The 19,316-nt window shown below is 60.0% G+C and overlaps 1 protein-coding gene across 1 annotated transcript in view; it reads left to right on the top strand.

Moving 5' to 3' along the window:
• The first annotated feature begins 4,376 nt into the window (after window positions 1-4,376).
• Window positions 4,377-19,316, top strand: part of TIMP2 (TIMP metallopeptidase inhibitor 2) — a 31,136-nt gene continuing 16,196 nt past the window's right edge. The window contains exon 1 of the mRNA XM_084648129.1: window positions 4,377-4,796. Within this exon, the coding sequence (XP_084504255.1) occupies window positions 4,661-4,796 (136 nt within the window). The 5' untranslated portion in view covers window positions 4,377-4,660. The remainder of the gene's footprint in view (window positions 4,797-19,316) is intronic.

Here is a 19,316-nt window from a genome sequence, read left to right as displayed (position 1 = left end):
TTGACTCACAGCTTGCTCGCTGAACCCCGAGTCGGGAGTGCAAGGAGGCCGCTTGAAAGGGGCGGCACTTGCTGACTTGCCATCGCCCTACTCCCCTGCCAGCAGTACCCTGAGCTCTCCACCAGGTCCCATACCCCTCTGCACCCTGCGTGGAAAGGTGGCAACACTGTGCCGCTGGCTGCATTCTACGCACTGGCCTGCTCCAGGGTGCAGCCGTTGCCCTAAGAGCCCAGCGTGCTTCTCCTGCCTGTGTCATTGTCATGCTCTGCTCACAAACGTATTTCCTTTGGCAGCTGAGGAAGGAGCTGCAGGGCTAGCGCATGCTGCTGGGTGAGGTAGGGGCCACACTGCCACCGCCCTCTGCATCACAAGAGCAGATGCGTCTCATGCCAGCTTCGCGTCAGCGTTCCCTGCTCTGGTCCCTGGGACAGGCGGCACTTGGTACTCTGAACAGCCTGCCAAGAACAGGGCCCGGGGACAGGCACAGCGGGGGCAGGAGTGGCAGATGCCAGGGCTGGGAGTGGCCCACGGCATGGGCACAGTGGGGGCATGCCTTGCCGTAAGTGTAAACGCTGGATCCATTCTCCATCCAGCAGCCCTGAGCAGGGGATGATATTTGAAGCCTGAGGTCAAGGAGCTGCTGGCAGGCTGAGTGGCACCAGCTGGGACCCTGTGGGTATGCAGTCTAGGGGACTGTGCAGATGGTCTCCGGGCAGTGTGAGAAAGGTCTGGGCTCTGCCAGTTTGTTGGGTACTCCCCTTCCCTGGCCCAGGAGGGTGAAGTGCCAGCTGGGACTACAGCACCCTCTTTATTTTGGGGAGAGGGGACAGAGGCAGCCAGGGGGACCAGACCTGTAGCCTCGGGCCAGGCTCAAAGCCACTGAACCACAGCACAGATCTAGAGAGAGCCAGGGCCAGGCATGCCAGGAGGGGGCTGGGCTTTTGCGAGCCAGGACTCTGGTGGCAGCCATGACTTGCCTCACTCAGTCTCCTCTGGGGAGTGCCCCTTCTTCCCATCAGAGCCAACTTCCCCTCTCCTGCTCCACCTTCAGGAGCCAGGGCCCAGCCACCCAGAATTGCCCTAATGCGGCCTGTGTGCTCAGCCGGGACGTGGGGCAGGTTGGTCTGGGATGGGAGTGGCTCTTTCTGAGATGACCATTGCTGGGATGTGGGGTGAAACTCCCCTCAGCCTGAGGTGCTGATGTGCCGGGGCCGGGGCCCTCTCCCCAGGGCAGAGCCAGGCAGGCAGGCTCCTTCCCCTCCCCCTGCCCGTGTTTACTGAATGCCTCTGGAGAGCGGAGCAATGAGCCAGCATGGCGCTGGACATGTGTTTCCATTTATCCCAAACAGCCGTGACTCACTGCTGGGCTGGGGGGAGCTTCCTCCAGCGCCTCAGCGGAACATTCCCTGCAGGGGCCTGCTGCCCCCCGAAACCATCCGAGAGCAGGGGAGCCCTATCCCGGCCCACTCTGGATCCCAGAGCCACCCGGCTCCCAGCTCCAACAGTGCTGTGGGGCCCCCAGCGGCTCCTCTCTCGCCGCTGGCTTAACTAAGTCAGCTCTGGCTTTGTCTCGGCTTCTCTCTCTCTGGGCCACCCCCAGCCTAGCTTTCTCTCGGTGGTCCTGGCCCATGCCTCCCACCCCACCACCTTGGGGCCCTTCTCTTCCTCCTGCTGTAGCACCTGGGTTGGCCAATCCCTCTGTTGTCACTCCCACCCCATCCCACATCCCAGGTACCACCTCGGTTTCCCTGCTGAGCTCCTTAGCCCCACCTGTCTCCTGCAGCTGTCACAGGGCCTTGGCCTCCAGCATTGCTGTGATTGACAATAAGGCAGCACCCCAGGCTCTGGTGCGGACCGGGGTGCCACCCTGCTATGTGTGCTCCAAACCCCCTCACCCCCATTCCAAGACAGCCCCATGGCCATTCCAGAGCCAAGTTCCCAACTGTCCTCCCCCATGTGGCCCCACTGGTCTTGAGGGCTCGGCCCCTCTCTAGAGCCATGCCCCGTCCTTCCGTGATGCTCACTGCCCCCTTCAGTATCAGAGGCCAGTGCTGCTGTTGAGGGGGACTGTGATGGGGCCTTCACCCCACACCGGTCCTGAAGGGGTTAAGGTGGCTAGATGGGCCAATTAACCACATAGGCTGCTCCTTGAAGGAGCCAGGGCTCAATAATGCTTAATTAGGGCTGAAGCTCCCCTGGACAGGGCTTGTGAAAAGCTGAGAACAGAAGGGCAGGTGCAGGGGGCAATAGGCTGTAGTCACCCCCTGACCAGAGAGAGGGGTGTTAGCAATTACAGGCTCTGGTAAGAAGCCCAAGGGTGGAGTAGCCACAGGGCGGAGGAAGCTCGGCCAGGCAGAAAACACAGAGGATGGAGGGGGGAAAGTAGGCTGGAACCCAGGGAAGTAGCAACCAGGTCTGGGAGTGAGTAGCCCACAGCTGCGGAGCATGGGGTCCCTGGGCTGGCACAGCTTGGAATGGCAGAGAGATGCTGACGGACCCTGAAAGGGGAGGACTACAGAGACCTGGCTAGAGGACTGAATGAGAGTCCTGGAGGGGAGAGAGAGAGCTGGAGGGCAGCCATGAGACCCTGGTGAGCTAATCCCCAAATGAGCCATGAGGAGGCGTGGTGGGGGTGACTCATGAATCCTGTTACAGGGACCCAGTGGGGAGGGCTTCCTGTGCATCCCACGGCCCAGGGGACAGCGCTGGCAAAGCGGGGAGAAAGAGGAAAGGTGCAGCTCACTAAACGTGATACTGATTCCAGCTCCGCCCTGTGCTAGCTCTCAGGCATGCTGATATTTAGTACCCGGGCATGAGCACCTGGCTAGAACAGACTTCTCCTTGTTGAAAACCCACATCTCTGGGTGTTTTAAGTTATTGGGACTCCAGAGAACGCTTGAAAATCGTGTGCCTGGCAGTGAAACAGCAGGAGTGCTGGGATATAATGCATTGTCTTTGGGTTTCAGAGTTAATACCCCACTGAGGTGAATGGGGCAATTCATCCTCCTCCAAACGATTGTCTCAGACTGCCGGCAGACTCAGGTAAGTGTTCGCCCAATGCTCACATGTAGGCTGCATCTTTGTTGTTTCCTGCCATCCAGGAGAACGTGGCCTTTTCTCCAATGCATGCTGAGATGGGAGCCCAGTGCCATGGCCAGGAGCGGGGTCGTGGCTGCTTGCTCGTGATGTTGAGCTGGAGTTCTGAGCAGACTGTCCCTGCGGTGTAGCGGGCAGCACTGAGTCCCCACAGCCCTGCCAGGTACAGCCACAGAGCTGTGTGTCCTCCCCATTCTCACGCCGAGGCAAGAACGGCTGAAGAGCCTGTGCGTGGAGTGACCAGGAAAGCTGTGTCCGCTGCATGTGGCTGTCGGTGTGATCACAAAGCCTGCCTCCTCCAGTGCTGAAATGGAGGCCTGTGGGGAGCCAGGCCCAGGCTGTGTCCGGGGGGCGGGGGCTGCGCAGAGGGCTGCAGGGCCCAGAGAGAAGATCTGAGCTTTGTGTGCTCAGTAAAGGACGAGGGTCTGGAAAGTGGCACGTTGGTGGGGGTGAGCAGTGCTCGGTCCCAGGCTGTGGTGCTCAGGGGACCAGAGATGGGGAAGGGGGGGCAAGAGCTGGGAAGAGACCAGCAGGAGAAACCAGGAAATGCTCGGGCACAGACATAATCCCAGCCCTCGGAGGAAATGTCCCGCTCCGCTCAGCACTGGCCAGGTGCCAGCTCCACGTGAGGCTGTGTCTGGGCTGGTGCTGATGTTGCAGCCGTGGGCCCTTGGCTCCTGAGCGCAGGGGAATGTGATGGCCGGAACCCTGCCCCTTCCCCCAGCGCCCACATTTCTGGGGAAGCAAAGAACCCCCTGGCCATGATCCTCTTCCTAAAATACCGGCCAAGACGGCATGCCATGGCCCTGTGCCGCCAGGGCGGGGCACACCCCCAGTGCGCTGGGGAGGCACCTGTCTCCAGAATGGTGAGGTTACTCCTGCCAGCAGCGGGGGGGCTCTCTGGAAGGCTCTGCCCCCCGGGGTGGAGCGGAGCCCCACAGGAGGGGGCACCCTGCAGCTGTGGCCTTGCTCTCATGGCCAGTGCTGGGAAAGGCGCTTGGCTGTGCCCCCTCCCCCCGCCTTGGGCACCCGGCTGACTGCGGCCCAGGCCTGGCCATTGCTGGGCGCTGGCAGGGCCAGGGGCCGAGGCTGACCCAGGGGCCGGTTCCGCGGGGGACGACCCGCCCCCAGCAGAGCTGACTCCCCAGGTGGGGCGGGGCAGAGGGGCCCGGAACTTGCCCCAGCTCGGCGGGGCCCTGCCCCTCCCAGGGGAGCGGCGCTGCCGCAGGGGGCCGGGGCCGGGGCCGGCCGGCCGCGGACACACGCCGCAGGGCCGGCGGAAGGAAGGGGCGAGAGCGAGCGGCGGAGCGCAGCGGCCTGGCCCGGTGCCACGGGGCGGAGCAGCCCCCAGCGCGTTAAAAGCCGCTGTCGCCGAGCGGCGCCGCAAACCCTCGGCGCAAGGGAGGCGGCCGCGGCGTCTGCATCTGCTGCCCGCGGGGAAGGCGGCGCTCCAGGCCCGGCGGAGCCGCACTCGGGCGGGAGCCTGGCGGCAGGGGCGCGGCGGGCGGGCAGCTCGCGCCTGGCTGGGTGCGGGGGCCCCCCCGGGCGCTCCGAGACCCGCAAGATGCGCGCGCCCGTGCCCAGCCTGCTGGCCTGGCTGGCGCCGCTGCTGCTGCTGCTGGGGAGGGCGGCGCGCCCGGCCGACGCCTGCAGCTGCTCCCCGGTGCACCCGCAGCAGGCCTTCTGCAACGCCGACCTAGGTAAGGGGCGCCCGCGGCCGCGCGGCGCCGCCTCCCGCCCCAGGGCCCGGCCCGGGCTGCCTGCGGCGGCCGAGGGGCGCTGCCCAGGAAGGTTGGTGGGGCTGGGGGGGCTCCGACGTGCGGCCGCGGGGGCTGGAGCCCGGGCTGCTGGGGGCCGCGCTGGGTTGCGGCAGGGCGGGATTCACCTTTTTGCGGCCCCCGTGGAGGCAGCGGAGCCTGGCGCGGGGCGGTGGGTCCCCGGAGCAAGGGGGCAGCCGGGGGCACTCGCTACAGACCGGCCGTTGCCAGACACACAGTGGCCCGCCCGGCCCTGTGATGCCAGCGTGCCCCTTCCGCTGGGGGGGGGGCCACGCCGCGCCACACAGCCCCCAACATCTTCCCTATGGCCAGAGACCCCCCAGCCCCCCCACAAATGCACAGCGCCCTGCACCCCCCCTGCCCAGCACCCCCCCCACAGAACCCGCACTCCCTAGTGCCCCAACCCACACATCTTCCCTGCCCCTTCACAGCCCAGCACCCCCGCCGCGAGAAACCCTCTCCCCCATGCCCTGCCTCCCGGCCCCGGTGCGATCAGCCAGGCCAGGGCCTGCCCCGGCCGGGGTCCCCCAAGACGCACTTCCCCTGGAGGGGCCCAGCCAAGCTCCCCACACTGTTCCCCCCCCCACCCCCGCCACTGACACTGGCCAGGCTTCTGCACCAGTCCCAGGCGGCTTGGGTCCGGGGAGACAGGTGGGGCCCCACCAGTGGTGGGAAGCCGAGACTGCCCGGAGCCAGAGGTGCACTGGGGTCCGGCCAGGGGGCAGAGAGGAGCAGGGGGGTGGGGCCGAGGAGGCAGCAGGCAGGCAGGTCAAGAGGAGCAAGTGGTGGGTGGGGGGAGCCAGCGGGATCTTGGGGCGCAGTGCAAGTGGAGCAGGCCGGGGCCCCTTCTGAGCATGGGCCCTGTTCCATGGAGCCATTGTAAACCTGGGACTGTTATTCTCGGGGAGGCGGGGGGGTATCGATGAACTCTGCTGCCCCCTGGCTCCGAACTGCCGGGCAAGGGTGCCCGAGACACCGGACGGAGTGTGGGAGGCTGTGATCGCTGGGCCGTGACCTGCCGGCTGGGCCCGGGAACTCGTTTATATGCACTTAGCCGTATAAACCCCCTCGGGGCAGGCTGCGGGGGAAGTAGTAGGAGGATGGGTAGTGCAGGATGAGTTTAAGTGTGCCTGGAATAGGCGCCCGCCCCCCACTTTCCAGCCCTACTGGGTTCATTGGGATCTATTTCTGGGTCCAAGCTTAGGCAGAGCCCTGCGCCCGCGTCTGGTAGCTGCACCCACGGGTAGCACTTTCACCGCATCCAATCAGCAGAGTGGAACTGGGAAGCTGTTACCTGCCGAGAGCTGAGTTCAAGGGCTTGCTGCTTCCCTGGTAGCTGCTGGGGAGCTGGCCCATCCCAGCACAGTGAGCAAACAGAAGCCCTGGCTGCTCCCACCCCAGTTAAAACCCATGAGAGATTAGTCTGCCGAACAGAGCCATTTCCATGGAGTCCTTGGCAAGTCACTCCCAGTCCTGGACCTGGAGGCGTTTGTGATGGAACAAGGCACTTGCAACCCCCACCCTGCCGGGGAGCCTGGAACTGGATAGGGTGGTGCTGCCTGGGAGGGGCATGGCAGGACTCTCAGGGACTGCCCTGATTCAACACATCTCCCCAGCAGCCTCAAGCTCCCATGGTGCCCTCACCAGGGCAGGAGCTGCTGCTGTCCCATCTCTGCCCAGCAAGCGTGGAGCCCACCTGTGCACATGAGAGCTGGACTGGGCCTGCTCCATCACAGCCAGCTGGCTCTGGCGAGAGACAGGAACAGGAGCCTGCTGTCCCCCTCGTGTGCCATCTGCCTCTGACGCTCGGGCCATTTGGCTTTCAGCTGAGAATCATTTGTGCTTTAGCTGTTGCCATCACCGCCTGCTACCTAGCTAGCGGTCGGTGCCCTGCCCTCACTCCCTGCTCCCTCAAGCCCGTGGGCCGGACACACATGGCTTAAAGTGGGGCCTCCTGTCTTATCTTCTCTTTCACCACCTTGCAGTTATCAAATTTATTGCATGTTTTATGGTTCCCTGCGTCATCCTCCAGGCCTGGCCGAGTTGGCCTGCTGGCGTGTGGGAGGCTGCGTAGATGAAGCTAAAACAGCAAAGCACCCAAGAGTGACGTCTCGTAGCTCTCTCCAGACCCAGCGCCAGGCTCAAACGGAACTTGAGCTTCTCAGGGTTTGTGGCCTCAGGGCTTCTGTCTGTTTAATTTGAAGTGGTGCTGGGTGGGAGAGTGTGTGTCAGTCTGTGCTGCCAGGAGTGTGTCTGTCTGGTAGGGTGGGACTTCCCTGGGCCATTCTCGCTCTCTGGGGTTCTGAATCAGGTAGCAGAGATGGGATGAAGATCCTCCTCGAGAAGTCTGAGCTTTGTTCCCTGCATCCCTGCACACCCCTCCCCCAGGCTCAGCCTGGGCACTGGGCCTGTGGAGGGCGAGTACCAGGCACAAGTGAAGCTGTCTGCTCTGGTGGGTTGGGCTCACTGCAGCTGAGCCCCTAATGACAAAACCTAGCATTGCACGTTGCCATTTTGATTTACTCAAGCTCGCTGGGGACACCCTGGGCAAGGCGAGAGCTTTGTTAGTCCTGTTGCTGACTGGACACTGTTCCCAAAGGGTCCCTGGCACTCTACAACAGGCTGGGAATGCTGAGCAGAGAGCCGGGCCCGGCCTGGGGAGTGGGCCATGTTGGGCTGGGTCACCTTCTGTCGGTTCCTTACTTCCAGGCATTTCCTTTCCTCTATCCCAGTTTTATTCGGCTTGGATGCTGCTGAAAGGGAGGTCTTGGCAGGGCTGGGATCCGGATTCCTCTTTCTATGAATAATACCCTTATTGCATTTAACGTATAAAACAAACTGAGCCCAAGCCCGCTGCCTGCCGCACTCAGGGGCAGCGCCATGCCGCAGCACCCAGGCTTGGCTGGAGGGAGGCATTCTGAAATACTTTGGCAGCTCCGCTTGGCTGACAGCCCAGCCCCCTTCCATCACTGCACACCCTGCGCTGCCCCAGATTCCCCCTTGCTCCTGAGTGCCCAGTGCCCTGGGTGGCCTCCCTGCTTTGCAGGTCTCACCCCTGCCTGTCCCTCAGAGTCCCTCGGGGCCCCGCTGTTTGTTCGGGGGCCTGTGCAAACTGATTTAGGGACAGGAAGATTTTAGACAAAGTGAAGCCGCGTCAATCCAAGCTGCTGGATTCCCCGAATTTTTCAGCGGGAGCTGGGCTGGGTGCTATAGCTGTAGTTCACAGCACACATCAGCTGGCCCCTGTGTCACTTTCCTGCCCTCATCCTCCCAGGGTCCCCACTCCTCATGCAGGCTCCAGCCTCAGTGGTCCCTCTGGATGGTTCATTGGTGACAGGGCCTTGGGGGAGTGACTAAAGCGGGAAATGCTGCCGGGAATTGGGCTAGGGGGGTGGGCACTCACCTGCCCTAGTTGGGATCCTGGCCACGGTTGCACCACCCGTCTGGCTGCGAAGTAAAATCCACCTGTGAGTGAGGAGAGAGAGCTCCCCAGCGAGCAGCCCCCAGCAGGGCAGAGACCTGGCCTGTGGCCCAGTGAACACTGCCAAGGAAGAGGCAGCTGGTGCCCTTGGCTCTGACCTGTCCTAGCTTCTCTCCCACATGGAGGAGAAACGCTTTGGGGCATTCAGCCCGGCTGCCTTGATTCCGTCTATCTCGGTTGGGGGGAGGGGTGTGTGGAGGGCATGGCTGCAGTACAGGCCCAGGATGTCCGACTTCCAAGGTTTATTCTCTGGCCCATGTTACAGGGGTGTTACCTGCACACTCTAGGGCCCCCCACCTTTGCCTTTCTGTGGGCTCAAGGCGCAACCTGGTTAGTTTAGGCACCCCCACCCTTTCCCAGTTCCTAGGGCTCTGGGCAAAAGGCACCTATCCTTACCCAGTTCCTAGGGCTCAGCCCACTCATACCCAGTTCCTCGGGCTCAGGGCATACTCTTCTGCAGGTTTGCAGGGTCTTTTACTAGTGACAGAGCCTTACACAGTCATATTCTTAATCTCTGTTTATTAACAGTCCTCAAAACAGACTGCACACGCAAAGCATACAATGGTCACCACTCCCAGTGAGGCAGACAAACTTTTCCTGGGGGCCAGTCAGGATCAGGTCTTCCGGGGACTCTAGCTTCTGCACAATATGGTTGGCAGGGTGCTGAGGTCTGGCAACTCTGATCTTGGGCTATGTCCTGGAGTTGGTTCCAAGGAACTTCCTTTTGGACCCTAGTTTATGTAGTTAAAACTTGGGTCCTGCTTAGCTGTATGGTAACCAATCACTGTAAACTAAAGTCCTACAAGACAGTATTTTTCACCAATCCTAGCACATTATGAAACAATTCTTTACCCAATCAGATCCCACCATCTTAGTTGACTTAAATCTTACAAAATTAGTTATGCAACAGACAGAAACAGTTAAAGAGCTGGACAGAGACCCTACAGATGAACAATAGAGAAGTAGGGACCATAAAGGCAAAACGAGACGGGGAGATTTCACAATCACAACCATTGAAGCGGTGCCTTGCCAGACAGAATGCATCAAACAGTGTTTTCGTTCGACGTCCTGCGATCTGTTTATCTGGTGGTGCTGCTGCTAGGACAGGAGCCTCCTTAACAGCCTGATGTGACGCGGTTGTGATGCAATTTAGATGGAATGTGAGGATGTGACTTTCTGCTCCTTAGCTCATGGCTGCTGCTGCCCTAATGGGGCTGCAGAAAGAGACTGGGACTGGACGATCGCCGTGGTCCCTCTGGCCTTGGGCTATGTGATGCTGCTTGGGTGTCTCCCTGCACGGGCTGTGCCCGCTGGGAGGGGCGCGATCGCTCAGAGGCCAGGGAGCCAGCTCTGCCTGGGCTGGGCAGAGACGCAAATGGGCATGAACAGAGAGCCTGATTTCTGGGCCCTGCTATAGGAAGGGGGGAATAGGTTTTGAGCTTTGGGTAGTGGGGGCAGCAGGGAAGGGTACCAGACCTGGAGCCAGGAGGTCTTGAATTCGTATCTTGGTTGCGGGTGACTTTGGGCAAGTCACTTGGTTTCTCTGTGCATCTTTCCCTGCCCCACATCCCCCTCATCCTGAGTTGCCTGGTGGAGACCTCAGGCCCATGGCCCATCAGGGTATGAGACCAGTGCAGGGAGTGCTGTTCCCCTCCCCTCTGGGGAAGCCAGCCCAGGGTTTGCCTCATGGCCCTGGGGCCACTTACCTTTCCTCTATGGCCCTGATTCTGCTGCCTTGTTCAGGCTGGAGCTCTCCTGGGCTAGTCTCCAGCCCAGCCAGCCCCACACAGAGAACAACAGATTTTCAGAGTAGCAGCCATGTTAGTCTGTATCCGTAAAAAGAAAAGGAGTGCTTGTTGCATTCAATGAAGTGAGCTGTAGCTCACGAAAGCTTATGCTCAGATAAATTTGTTAGTCTCTAAGGTGCCACAAGTACTCCTTTTCTTTTTACAGAGAACAACATGGCCTCTGGGCAGGCTGCAGCCCCTGGCTTTGTGCAAGGACTCGCCCCGTGGCCCCGGCCCCACTTGCAGATTCCTTGGGGCCTCTGGCTGGTTAGTCACAAGCCCTGGGGAAGTGCCCGAGGCCAGCAGCACATGGAAACAACCCACAGGAGGAGCAGAAGGGGGAGGCTGGGCAAGTGGGGACTCCAGCTCTGATCGTCCCCCAGCATTCGTCTGAGGGACGGGAGGCCTGCAGCTTGCTCTGGAGTGGTCTGCCTGCACTGCAGCAGGGCTGGGAGAGCGTGGCACGTGGCTGGGGAGAGAACGGAGCCCCCAGGGGATTCAGACGCACAGGGGAGCCGCAGGGGAGTTGTGTGTCTGAAGCCCTGTGTCACTGCTGGAAAGCCCAGCCTTGGCAGCTGCTTCATGTAAAGAGTGGAGCAGCCCAAACCAGTACCAGCAGGCATGCCTGCTGTGGACAGCCTGCCCCACTGCCTGGGGCCTTGGCCCATCCTGGCCCTTTCCCGGAAACTCCCTGTCACCTGCCGGGTCCTGTCTTTCCCTGACTGAGCTGTAGAGAGCCTTCCTTCAGATCCACCCCCAGCAGCACGTTGGCATTGTCTCACTTGCCTTCTTCAGGAAATCGCTCCACCCGGAGTGGGGGTGCTGGCCTGGCCCGGAGCGGGAGAAGGGGGGGGCGCTGGTCTGGAGCGGGGTGGGGGGGGGATGGTGGGCGGTGGCAGGGCTGCTGGTGGTTTCCCTGTTCTGTCACATGGCCCGTTCTGGCTGGGGATCGAGATGCTGGTGGGCTAGGGCAAGGGAGTCCCAGCTGCAGGGCAGGCTCTGGGTTCCTGCTCTGCAGCTGGGCTCTTTTCCTGATGATGCCGGTTGGCACCCCAGAGCAGTAACAATATAAAATGGCAGGTTTCAGAGTAGCAGCCGTGTTAGTCTGTATCTGCAAAAAGAAAAGGAGGACTTGTGGCACCTTAGAGACGAACACGTTTATTTGAGCATAAGCTTTCGTGAGCTACAGCTCACTTCATCGGATGCATTCAGTGGAAAATACCGTGAGAAGATTTATATACGTAGAGAACATGAAACAATGGGTGTTATCATACACACTGTAACCAGAGTGATCACTTGAGCTATTACCAGCAGGAGAGCAGGGCTGGGGGAGAGAAACCTTTTGTAGTGATAATCAAGGTGGGCCATTTCCAGCGGTTGACAAGAACGTCTGAGGAATGGGGCAGGGGGAATAAACATGGGGAAATAGTTTTACCCATCCACTCCCAGTCTCTATTCAAGCCTAAGTTAATTGTATCCAGTTTGCAAATTAATTCCACTTCAGCAGTCTCTCGTTGGAATCTGTTTTTGAAGTGTTTTTGTTGAAGAACAGTTGGAGAACACTTCAATCTCTTTGGTTACTCGATTACAGACCGAAAAGTTGCAATTCTTCAACAAAAAAACTTCAAAATCAGACTCCAACGAGAGACTGCTGCTCTCCTGCTGGTAATGGCTCACCTTACCTGATCACTCTGGTTACAGTGTGTATGGTAACACCCATTGTTTCATGTTCTCTATGTATATAAATCTCCCCACTGTATTTTCCACTGAATGCATCCAATGAAGTGAGCTGTAGCCCACGGAAGCTTATGCTCTAATCAATGTGTGAGTCTCTAAGGTGCCACAAATCCTCCTGTTCTTAATATAAAATGGGCTGTGAAGAGAGATCCGTAGAGGTTTCACTCCCTTCAGGCTAGCCTATGCTGGTGTAAATCCAGACTCACTCCAGTGACCCCAGATTTACACCTTAGAGAAGGGTCTAGCCCATTGCCAGGATTTGCCGTGCACCAACAGAGCCATATAAATAATGTGCAGACCTTGCAATGAAAAATAACCACCTGCAACCCCTCCTTCTGCCAGGATCCCTAAGCTTAGCAGCCTCTGCTTCCCTTGCAGCTAATGGTTGAGCCCAGGGCCCAGATCCGAGCGTTTCCCTGTGGCTGACGACACCGGCTCATGCCCAGGGAAGCCCCACGCACAGGTCTGTCCTGGCAGGTCAGTCGAGGAGGAGTTGCTAGGGTGGAGTGTGGCTGTGATCTTTGTGGCACCTTCCAAGGAATCCGAAATGCCTGTGGGTGCTTCCTAGCAAACCCTCTGCTGGCAGTGCCAAGCCTGCCAGCGCTGGGAGGAGACGCCAGGGGCTGGGATGCCTCATGCTGGCCACGCGAATGGCTCTCCCTCTTGCCTGAGTCAATCTTGCTGTGTCACAGCTGCTTGAGATGGAGTGAGCTCACTTCCTGTCCCAGTGCCCCTCCGAACTGGGGCATGCAGGAGCCAGGGAACCTCCTGCTGACCCCAGGGAAACACCCAGTGCAGGAGGAGCGGGGAGGCTGGCAAGCAGCTGTTCTTCTTCTTCTGGCTCATCTCTGCCATTAGAAGCCGTTTGTGTTCTGCTGTGCGGGGCCACACCCTACCGGGCCGGGCCGGACGGGGCTGTGCGGGGCCGGGCCGGGTGGGGCCACACCCTACCATGCCGGGCTGGGCTGTGCGGGGCCGGGCCGGGCGGGGCCACACCCTACCATGCCCGGCTGGGCTGTGCCGGGCCGGGCGGGGCCACACCCTACCATGCCAGGCTGGGCGGGGCTGGGCTGTGTGGGGCCGGACTGGGCTGGGCGGGGCCATACCCTACCATGCCGTGCGGAGCCGGGCTGTGCCGGGTCTGTGGTCCGTCTTAGAAAGCTCACTTGTTTTGCTGCTTTGACTCAGCCGGGTCAATGACTTGTAATTCAGTTCGTTCTTGTCTTCGTTAGCTGAGGACTGTGGGGGCAAACCCGACTGCTGCTCGCACGCGTGCCCGTGGGATCTCCATGCAGGGCCAGCTTTGCCAATGTATCTGTGCCTGTTATTGCACATCTGTGACTGCAGGCAGGATTTGTGCAAGTGGTGACTCCTGCTGCCATGGTAACAGCCTGTGCCGGTGACCTGTTACCCATCTAATTCCTCATCTGGGGGTGGAAATTAACCCTGAAAGCGAGGGCCCCGGGCAGACCGCACCGCACGCTGCCAGGCTCTGTCCCAGAGTCCCTGCAGGGAGCTCTGCGTGGCTGCACTGGGGGTGGAACCAGCCCGTGATTCAGGAGTTTGATGTTGGAGAGGCAGCCAGTCAGACAAGCAGCCGTTAGCCAGGAGCCACATTGTCCAGTCCCGGGGCTGCCCTGGAGGTAACTGCGCTCTGCAGAGTAACGCTGCGGGGCTGCCTGTGGGCCCCCCCCAGGGCACTGCCTATAGCTACGCTGCAGCTCAGGTCAGTTTGACTCAGCCACCCCCGAGCGCTGCAAGTTACGCTGGCCTGAGCGCCGGTGTGGCCCGTGCTGTGTCCTGCTGGTATCACTATGGCTGCTCCTTGCGGGTGGACTGATTAGGCCGGCGGATGGGAGAGCTCTCTCCTGTCGGCTTCAAGCATCTCTGTGTAGCCAGAGTCTAACTGAGAAGCAGCAGGGCAGGGAGCAGCGGAGACCCCCCTCATGCCGGCTGGCTGCAAGTGGAGGGTGGGCCGCTCCCTTTCCCCATGTGGCCCTGCTCAAGGGCCCCTGGGCCAGAGCCGTCCGATCCCAGTGCTGCTGCCTCTGGTCCCGGTGCAGGGCGGAGGAGTCGGGGGGGCCGGCAGCTCAGCCCCGGCAGAGCGCTCCCCTTGCGGGCCCCAGGCTCTAATTAAGCTGCAGATTTGGAGCTTGCAGTGTCTGAAGCTTTAATGCTCTCCAGGGCCTCACCATGGTAACCAGTGGGGACACAGGACCTACCAGCTCAGTGCCTGGGAAGTGGCCTTCAGGTGGGGGGGGGGGCGCAGCATCGCAGGGTGGGGGGAGTTTTTCGCTCATGGACACATGCTGATCAGCCCCTTGCTCAGGGGAGCTGGCGTCTTAAATGAATTTGGGCCCAACAGCCCGGTTCCAGTCCGGCTACACGCTAGTTTGTTGTCAGGAGGGCAGGGCAGCCCTGGCCGGGGGGGCTGGAACGTCTGCGGTGGGGGTGCTGAGAGTCTGTGATGGAGCGGGGCGGATTGACCTGGTGATGTGGCCGGGGAGTTTTACTGGGACTGTCTGCATGGGGCATGGGAGAGCAGGGGGTGGCTTCACTGGAGGGACGATACCTGAGCCGGGGGGCGGGGGGGGGTTGGACCCAGGTGACACCTTTGCCCCGGAAACTAGACAAAGGCTGGAGGAGGAGCCAGGGGGAGGCTGGGTGAGATGGCTGGAGGGGGTTTCAGTTTGGAGCGGTCTGGGGAAACGGAGGGAGTCCCAAGGCTGGGGTCTAAGCTCCTTGACCCCCAGAGGGACCTGACTGGGGGGTCCTGTTTGTACCCACAAGCTCTGTTTGGACTGTGTTCCTGTCGTCTAATAAGCCTTCTGTTCTACTGGCTGGCTGAGAGTCATGGGGAATCGCAGTAAGGGGTGTGCAGGGCCCTGAGTCCCCCACACTCTGTGACAGCTGGTGGCAGCGGTGGGATGTACTGCACCCCGCAGACGGCGCTTCCTGCAGTGAGTGACTGGGGAGCAGTAAAACGAAGGGGGATTGACGGGGACCAGGTGTGCTGAAGATTCAGAGAGAGATGGTTTCAGGGGGTGGTTAACCCCTGGGAGTGTGTGACCAGTGAGAAGGACTGTTTCAGTAACTGGGTCCCCCTGGGGACTGCGGTGAGCAGGCTCAGGAGTGGAGGAGTCTGCGGCTTGACCCTCAGAGAGAGGTGGTGACCTCGAGAAGGGCTGGCACACTAGAGGTTCCTCGTGGAAACCATGGGGAGCTGAGAGCACCCAGGCCTGCGAGTGGCAGCAGGAAAATGTGTAATAAGCCCCTTAAGAGCGACCTGGTGGAGCTGTGCAGGCAGAAGGGGCTGCACATTGGGAGGCTCACCAAGGAACAGCTGATTGCCCAGCTGGAGGAGGGAGATCGCTTGGATTAACCGATCCCTGTCTCTCAGGGGAGCAGCCTGGCAGATGCAGGGTGGGCACCAGTGTCTGTCCCAGCTGGGAATGGTCAGACAGCTGCCGAGGGCATCCCAGGACCCCTCCTATCTATACCTAGGGGAAGGGCTGGGAGGAGCCCAGCAAATACTGAGGGCACTGTGACCCCCGCAGCCAGCAGGGGATCCTCCCATCAGAGCTCCCCATCCCTGGAGCTGAGGCAGCTGAAATGGGAGAGGGAGATAAAACTGAAAGAACTGGAGCTGAAGCAGCAGGAACTGGCAGAGAAAGAGAAGCAGAGACAGCATGAGCTGGAGGAGAAAGAGAAGCAGAGACAGAATGAAGAGAGATGGAGACAGCATGAGCTAGAGTTGGCAAGGCTGAGGAGCAGCGAGCCCCTGGCTGCGGTGAGTGGTGGGGGACCCAGGACTGCATGGAGATTTGATAAGTGCGTCCTGGGCCGGCGTAAGGAAGGGGAGGACATAGATGACTTCCTGAATGCCTTTGAGATGGCCTGCAAGCTGCACAGGGTTGCCCCGGAAGACAGGCTCCAGTTTCTCACCCCCTTACTAAACCCCAAACCTGTGGCGATGTACAGCCGAATGGAAGGGGTGGAGGCAGGGGACTACAAACTATTCAAAAAGGCCCTGCTATACGAGTTTGGGCTGGCTCCCCAGATGTACTGGAAAAGGTTCCGGAGTCAGCATAAAACCCCTGAGGTCACATATCTAGAACTGGTCCTCCGGATGCAGGAATATGTCCACAAGTGGGCAGATGGGACCCAAACTGAGGAGGACCTGCTTAACCTGATCGTACTGGAGCAACTGTATGAATAGTGCCCATCCGACCTGAGGCTATGGTTGGAGGACCCATGACGTGCAGGGCAGCTTGCCTAAGAGTTTGTGAACAGCCAGTCAGGGGGTGGCAGGGAGGAGTCCCAAAGAAACAGGCCCTCCATGATGCAGAGAGAGAGTCACCGTGGGACCTCCCAAAGGGGGAACATGGAGAACCCCCTCCCAAGGGGAACATCCAGCGTCAGGACCAACCGACCGGCTCAAGGGGACCAACAAGACATGAGCTGCTATTACTGTGGCCAAAGAGGCCATGTACAGACCCAGTGCCCCAGGCTCAAGGACGGACTGAGCAGACCAAACCCACACAGGGTTAACTGGGTAGGGACCCAGCTGGACAAGGGGCAGGCTTCCTAGGCAAGAGGGGCTGGCAGTGTACCAACTGCTCAGGAGGGAAGAGTAACTCAGGGTTCTCGGTTTACAGGGTGGGCGCGGGGCTGTCCCTCCGGAGACAGTGCCTTGTTCCCCTAGAGGTGGATGGGAGGAAGGTCAATGGATACTGGGATACGGGCACTGAGGTGGTGCTGGCCTGGTCTGAGGTGGTGGCCCCAGATCGGGTAGCGCCCAACACCTACCTGATGGGTGTGGGTGGGACTCCATTCAAGGTGCCCGTGTCGAGGGTACCTCTGAAATGGGGGGGCCAAGGAGGGCCCCAAGGATGTGGGGGTGCACCACCATTTGCCCACTGAGGTGTTGATGGAGGGGTGGGGGGAAGATCTAGAGAAATGGCCAAGTAACCCCCAGAATGCCCTGGTTGTGATCCGTAGCCAGAGCCGGCGAAGGGCACTACATCCTGACCTTGGGGAGGGTACCTCACTGGAGGCACAGGACCTTACCCCGGTGGGGAGGGAGTGCCCAGGGACAAGGCTGAGAGGGGCTGCGGCTTCAGACCCAGCCAGCGGGAGGGAGCAGGTCCCCATCCCTTCCCCAGCCACTGAGTTCCAGGCCGAGTTGCAGAAAGATCCCTCCTTGCGGAAGCTCAGGGCCCTGGCCGACCTCAGTGTGGTACAGACCATGGGGAGAGGGTGCCAGGAGAGGTTCCTGTGGGAGAAGGGGTTCCTGTACCGAGAATGGGCTCCCCCAGGGGAAGTGGAGTCCTGTGGGATCAGGAGGCAGCTGGTGGTCCCCCAGAAGTATCGCCGCAAGCTATTGTACCTGGCCCGTGACATCCCTCTCGCAGGGCACTAGGGAATCCGGCACACCCGGCAGAGGTTGCTACAGAACTTTTACTGGCCTGAGGTCTTTACCACTGTCTGGCAGTATGGCCGATCCTGTGATCCCTGTCAGAGGGTGGGGAAGGCCCGGGACAAGGGGAAAGCGGCTTTGAGACCCTTGCCCATCATAGAGGAGCCTTTCCAGAAGGTGGCTATGGACATCGTGGGGCCTCTCAGCAAGATGACCCGGTCGGGAAAGAAATACATTCTGGTGGTGGTAGATTTCGCCACTCGCTACCCCGAGTGCCCTTATCATTGAAGCAGACACCGTGGCCGATGTGCTCCTGACCGTTTTCAGCCAGATGGGGTTCCCCAAGGAAGTCTTGACAGACCAAAGCTCCAACTTCATGTCGGCCCTGCTCCGGTGCTTGTGGGAGAAATGTGGGGTCCGGCACAGCTGGGCCTCAGCATATCACCCCCAATCCAATGGGCTGGTGGAGAGGTTCAACAGAACGCTAAAGATGATGCTGAAAACCTTTATGAACCAGCACCCGCAGGATTGGGACAAGTACTTACCTCACCTGCTGTTCGCATACAGGGAGGTGCCCCAGGAGTCTACCAGGTTCTCGCCTTTCGAACTGTTATATGGAAGGAGGGTAAGGGGGCCCCTGGACCTGATGAGACGAATGGGAGGGGAAGGCCATTCCCGATGGAGAATCAGTGGTGGAGTATGTCCTGATCTTCCGAGAGAGACTTGCTGAACTCATGGGTCTGGCCAAGGAGAATCTGGCCAGAGCTCAGAGGAAGCAGAAGGTCTGGTATGACTGCATGGCACAGGCCCGTGCCTGCGCCACCGGGGATCAGGTGATGGTTCTCATCCCCGTGAGAAAGAACAAACTACAGGCCGCCTGGGAAGGTCCCTTCAAGGTGGTCAAGCAGCTCAATGAGGTAAACTATGTGGCGGAGCTGTCGAACTGGGCGCACCACCGCCAGGTGTACCATGTGAATATGATGAAGCCATATTGTGACAGGGGGAATGTGGTGTTGGTCATGTGTGGACAGTGGGAGGAGCAGGGAGATGACCCTTTAGTAGACCTATTCCCTTGGACCAGAGCTGGTTCCCCCCTGAAAACAATTCCCCTCTCGGATCAGCTAACCCCTGCCCAGCAAGCTGAGGTCAGGGGGCTGCTGCATCCGTACCGACAGCTGTTTTCCAACCAGCCTGGACTCACTAATCTGATTGTCCACCGGGTGCAGACAGGGTCACACCCACCGATAAGATGCTCCCCCTTCCGAGTCACAGGGAAAACTGCTCAGGACCTGGAAAGAGAGGTCCGGGACATGCTGGCTTTGGGGGTGATCTAGCCAGTTGCCAGCCCTTGGGCCTCGCTGGTGGTGGAGGTCCACAAAAAGGACAGGTTGATCCGGTTCTGTGTGGACTATCGGAAGCTCAATGCCATCACTGTATCTGATGCCTACCCCATGCCCAGGCCTGACGAGCTCCCAGACCAGTTGGGAGGAGCTCGGTACCTTACCACCATGGACCTTACAAAGGGCTACTGGCAAGTGCCGCTGGATGCAGATGCCCGGCTGAAATCAGCCTTTATCACCCCTCTGGGGCTCCATGAGTTCTTGACCCTGCCTGTCGGCCTCAAGGGAGCTCCAGCGCCTGGTGGATCAGCTATGGAGGGGGATGGACAGTTTTGCCGTGGCGTATATTGATGACATCTGTGTCTTTAGCCAGACCTGGGAGGACCACGTGTCCCAGGTTAGACAAGTGCTGGACCTGACTGAGGGGTCCTGTTTGTACCTACAGGCTCTGTTTGGACTGTGATCCTGTCATTTAATAAACCTTCCATTTTACTGGCTGGCGAGTCACGGGGAATCGCAGGAAGAGGGGGGGTGCCCCCGGGAATCCCAGGAAGAGGGGGGTGCAGGGCCCTCTCTCCGTGACAGAGCCATTGAACCAAACTGTAAACCCTGGATAGGATGGAACCACTTCAAGTCAGGGAGTGCGGCAACACCCCCAGCATCTCTAGTTCCAGCACC

Source organism: Lepidochelys olivacea (assembly GCF_965140295.1).
Source record: "Lepidochelys olivacea isolate rLepOli2 genome assembly, chromosome: 14".
NCBI classification, from domain to species: Eukaryota; Metazoa; Chordata; order Testudines; family Cheloniidae; genus Lepidochelys; species Lepidochelys olivacea.
This window is presented reverse-complemented; position numbering and strand designations above follow the sequence as displayed.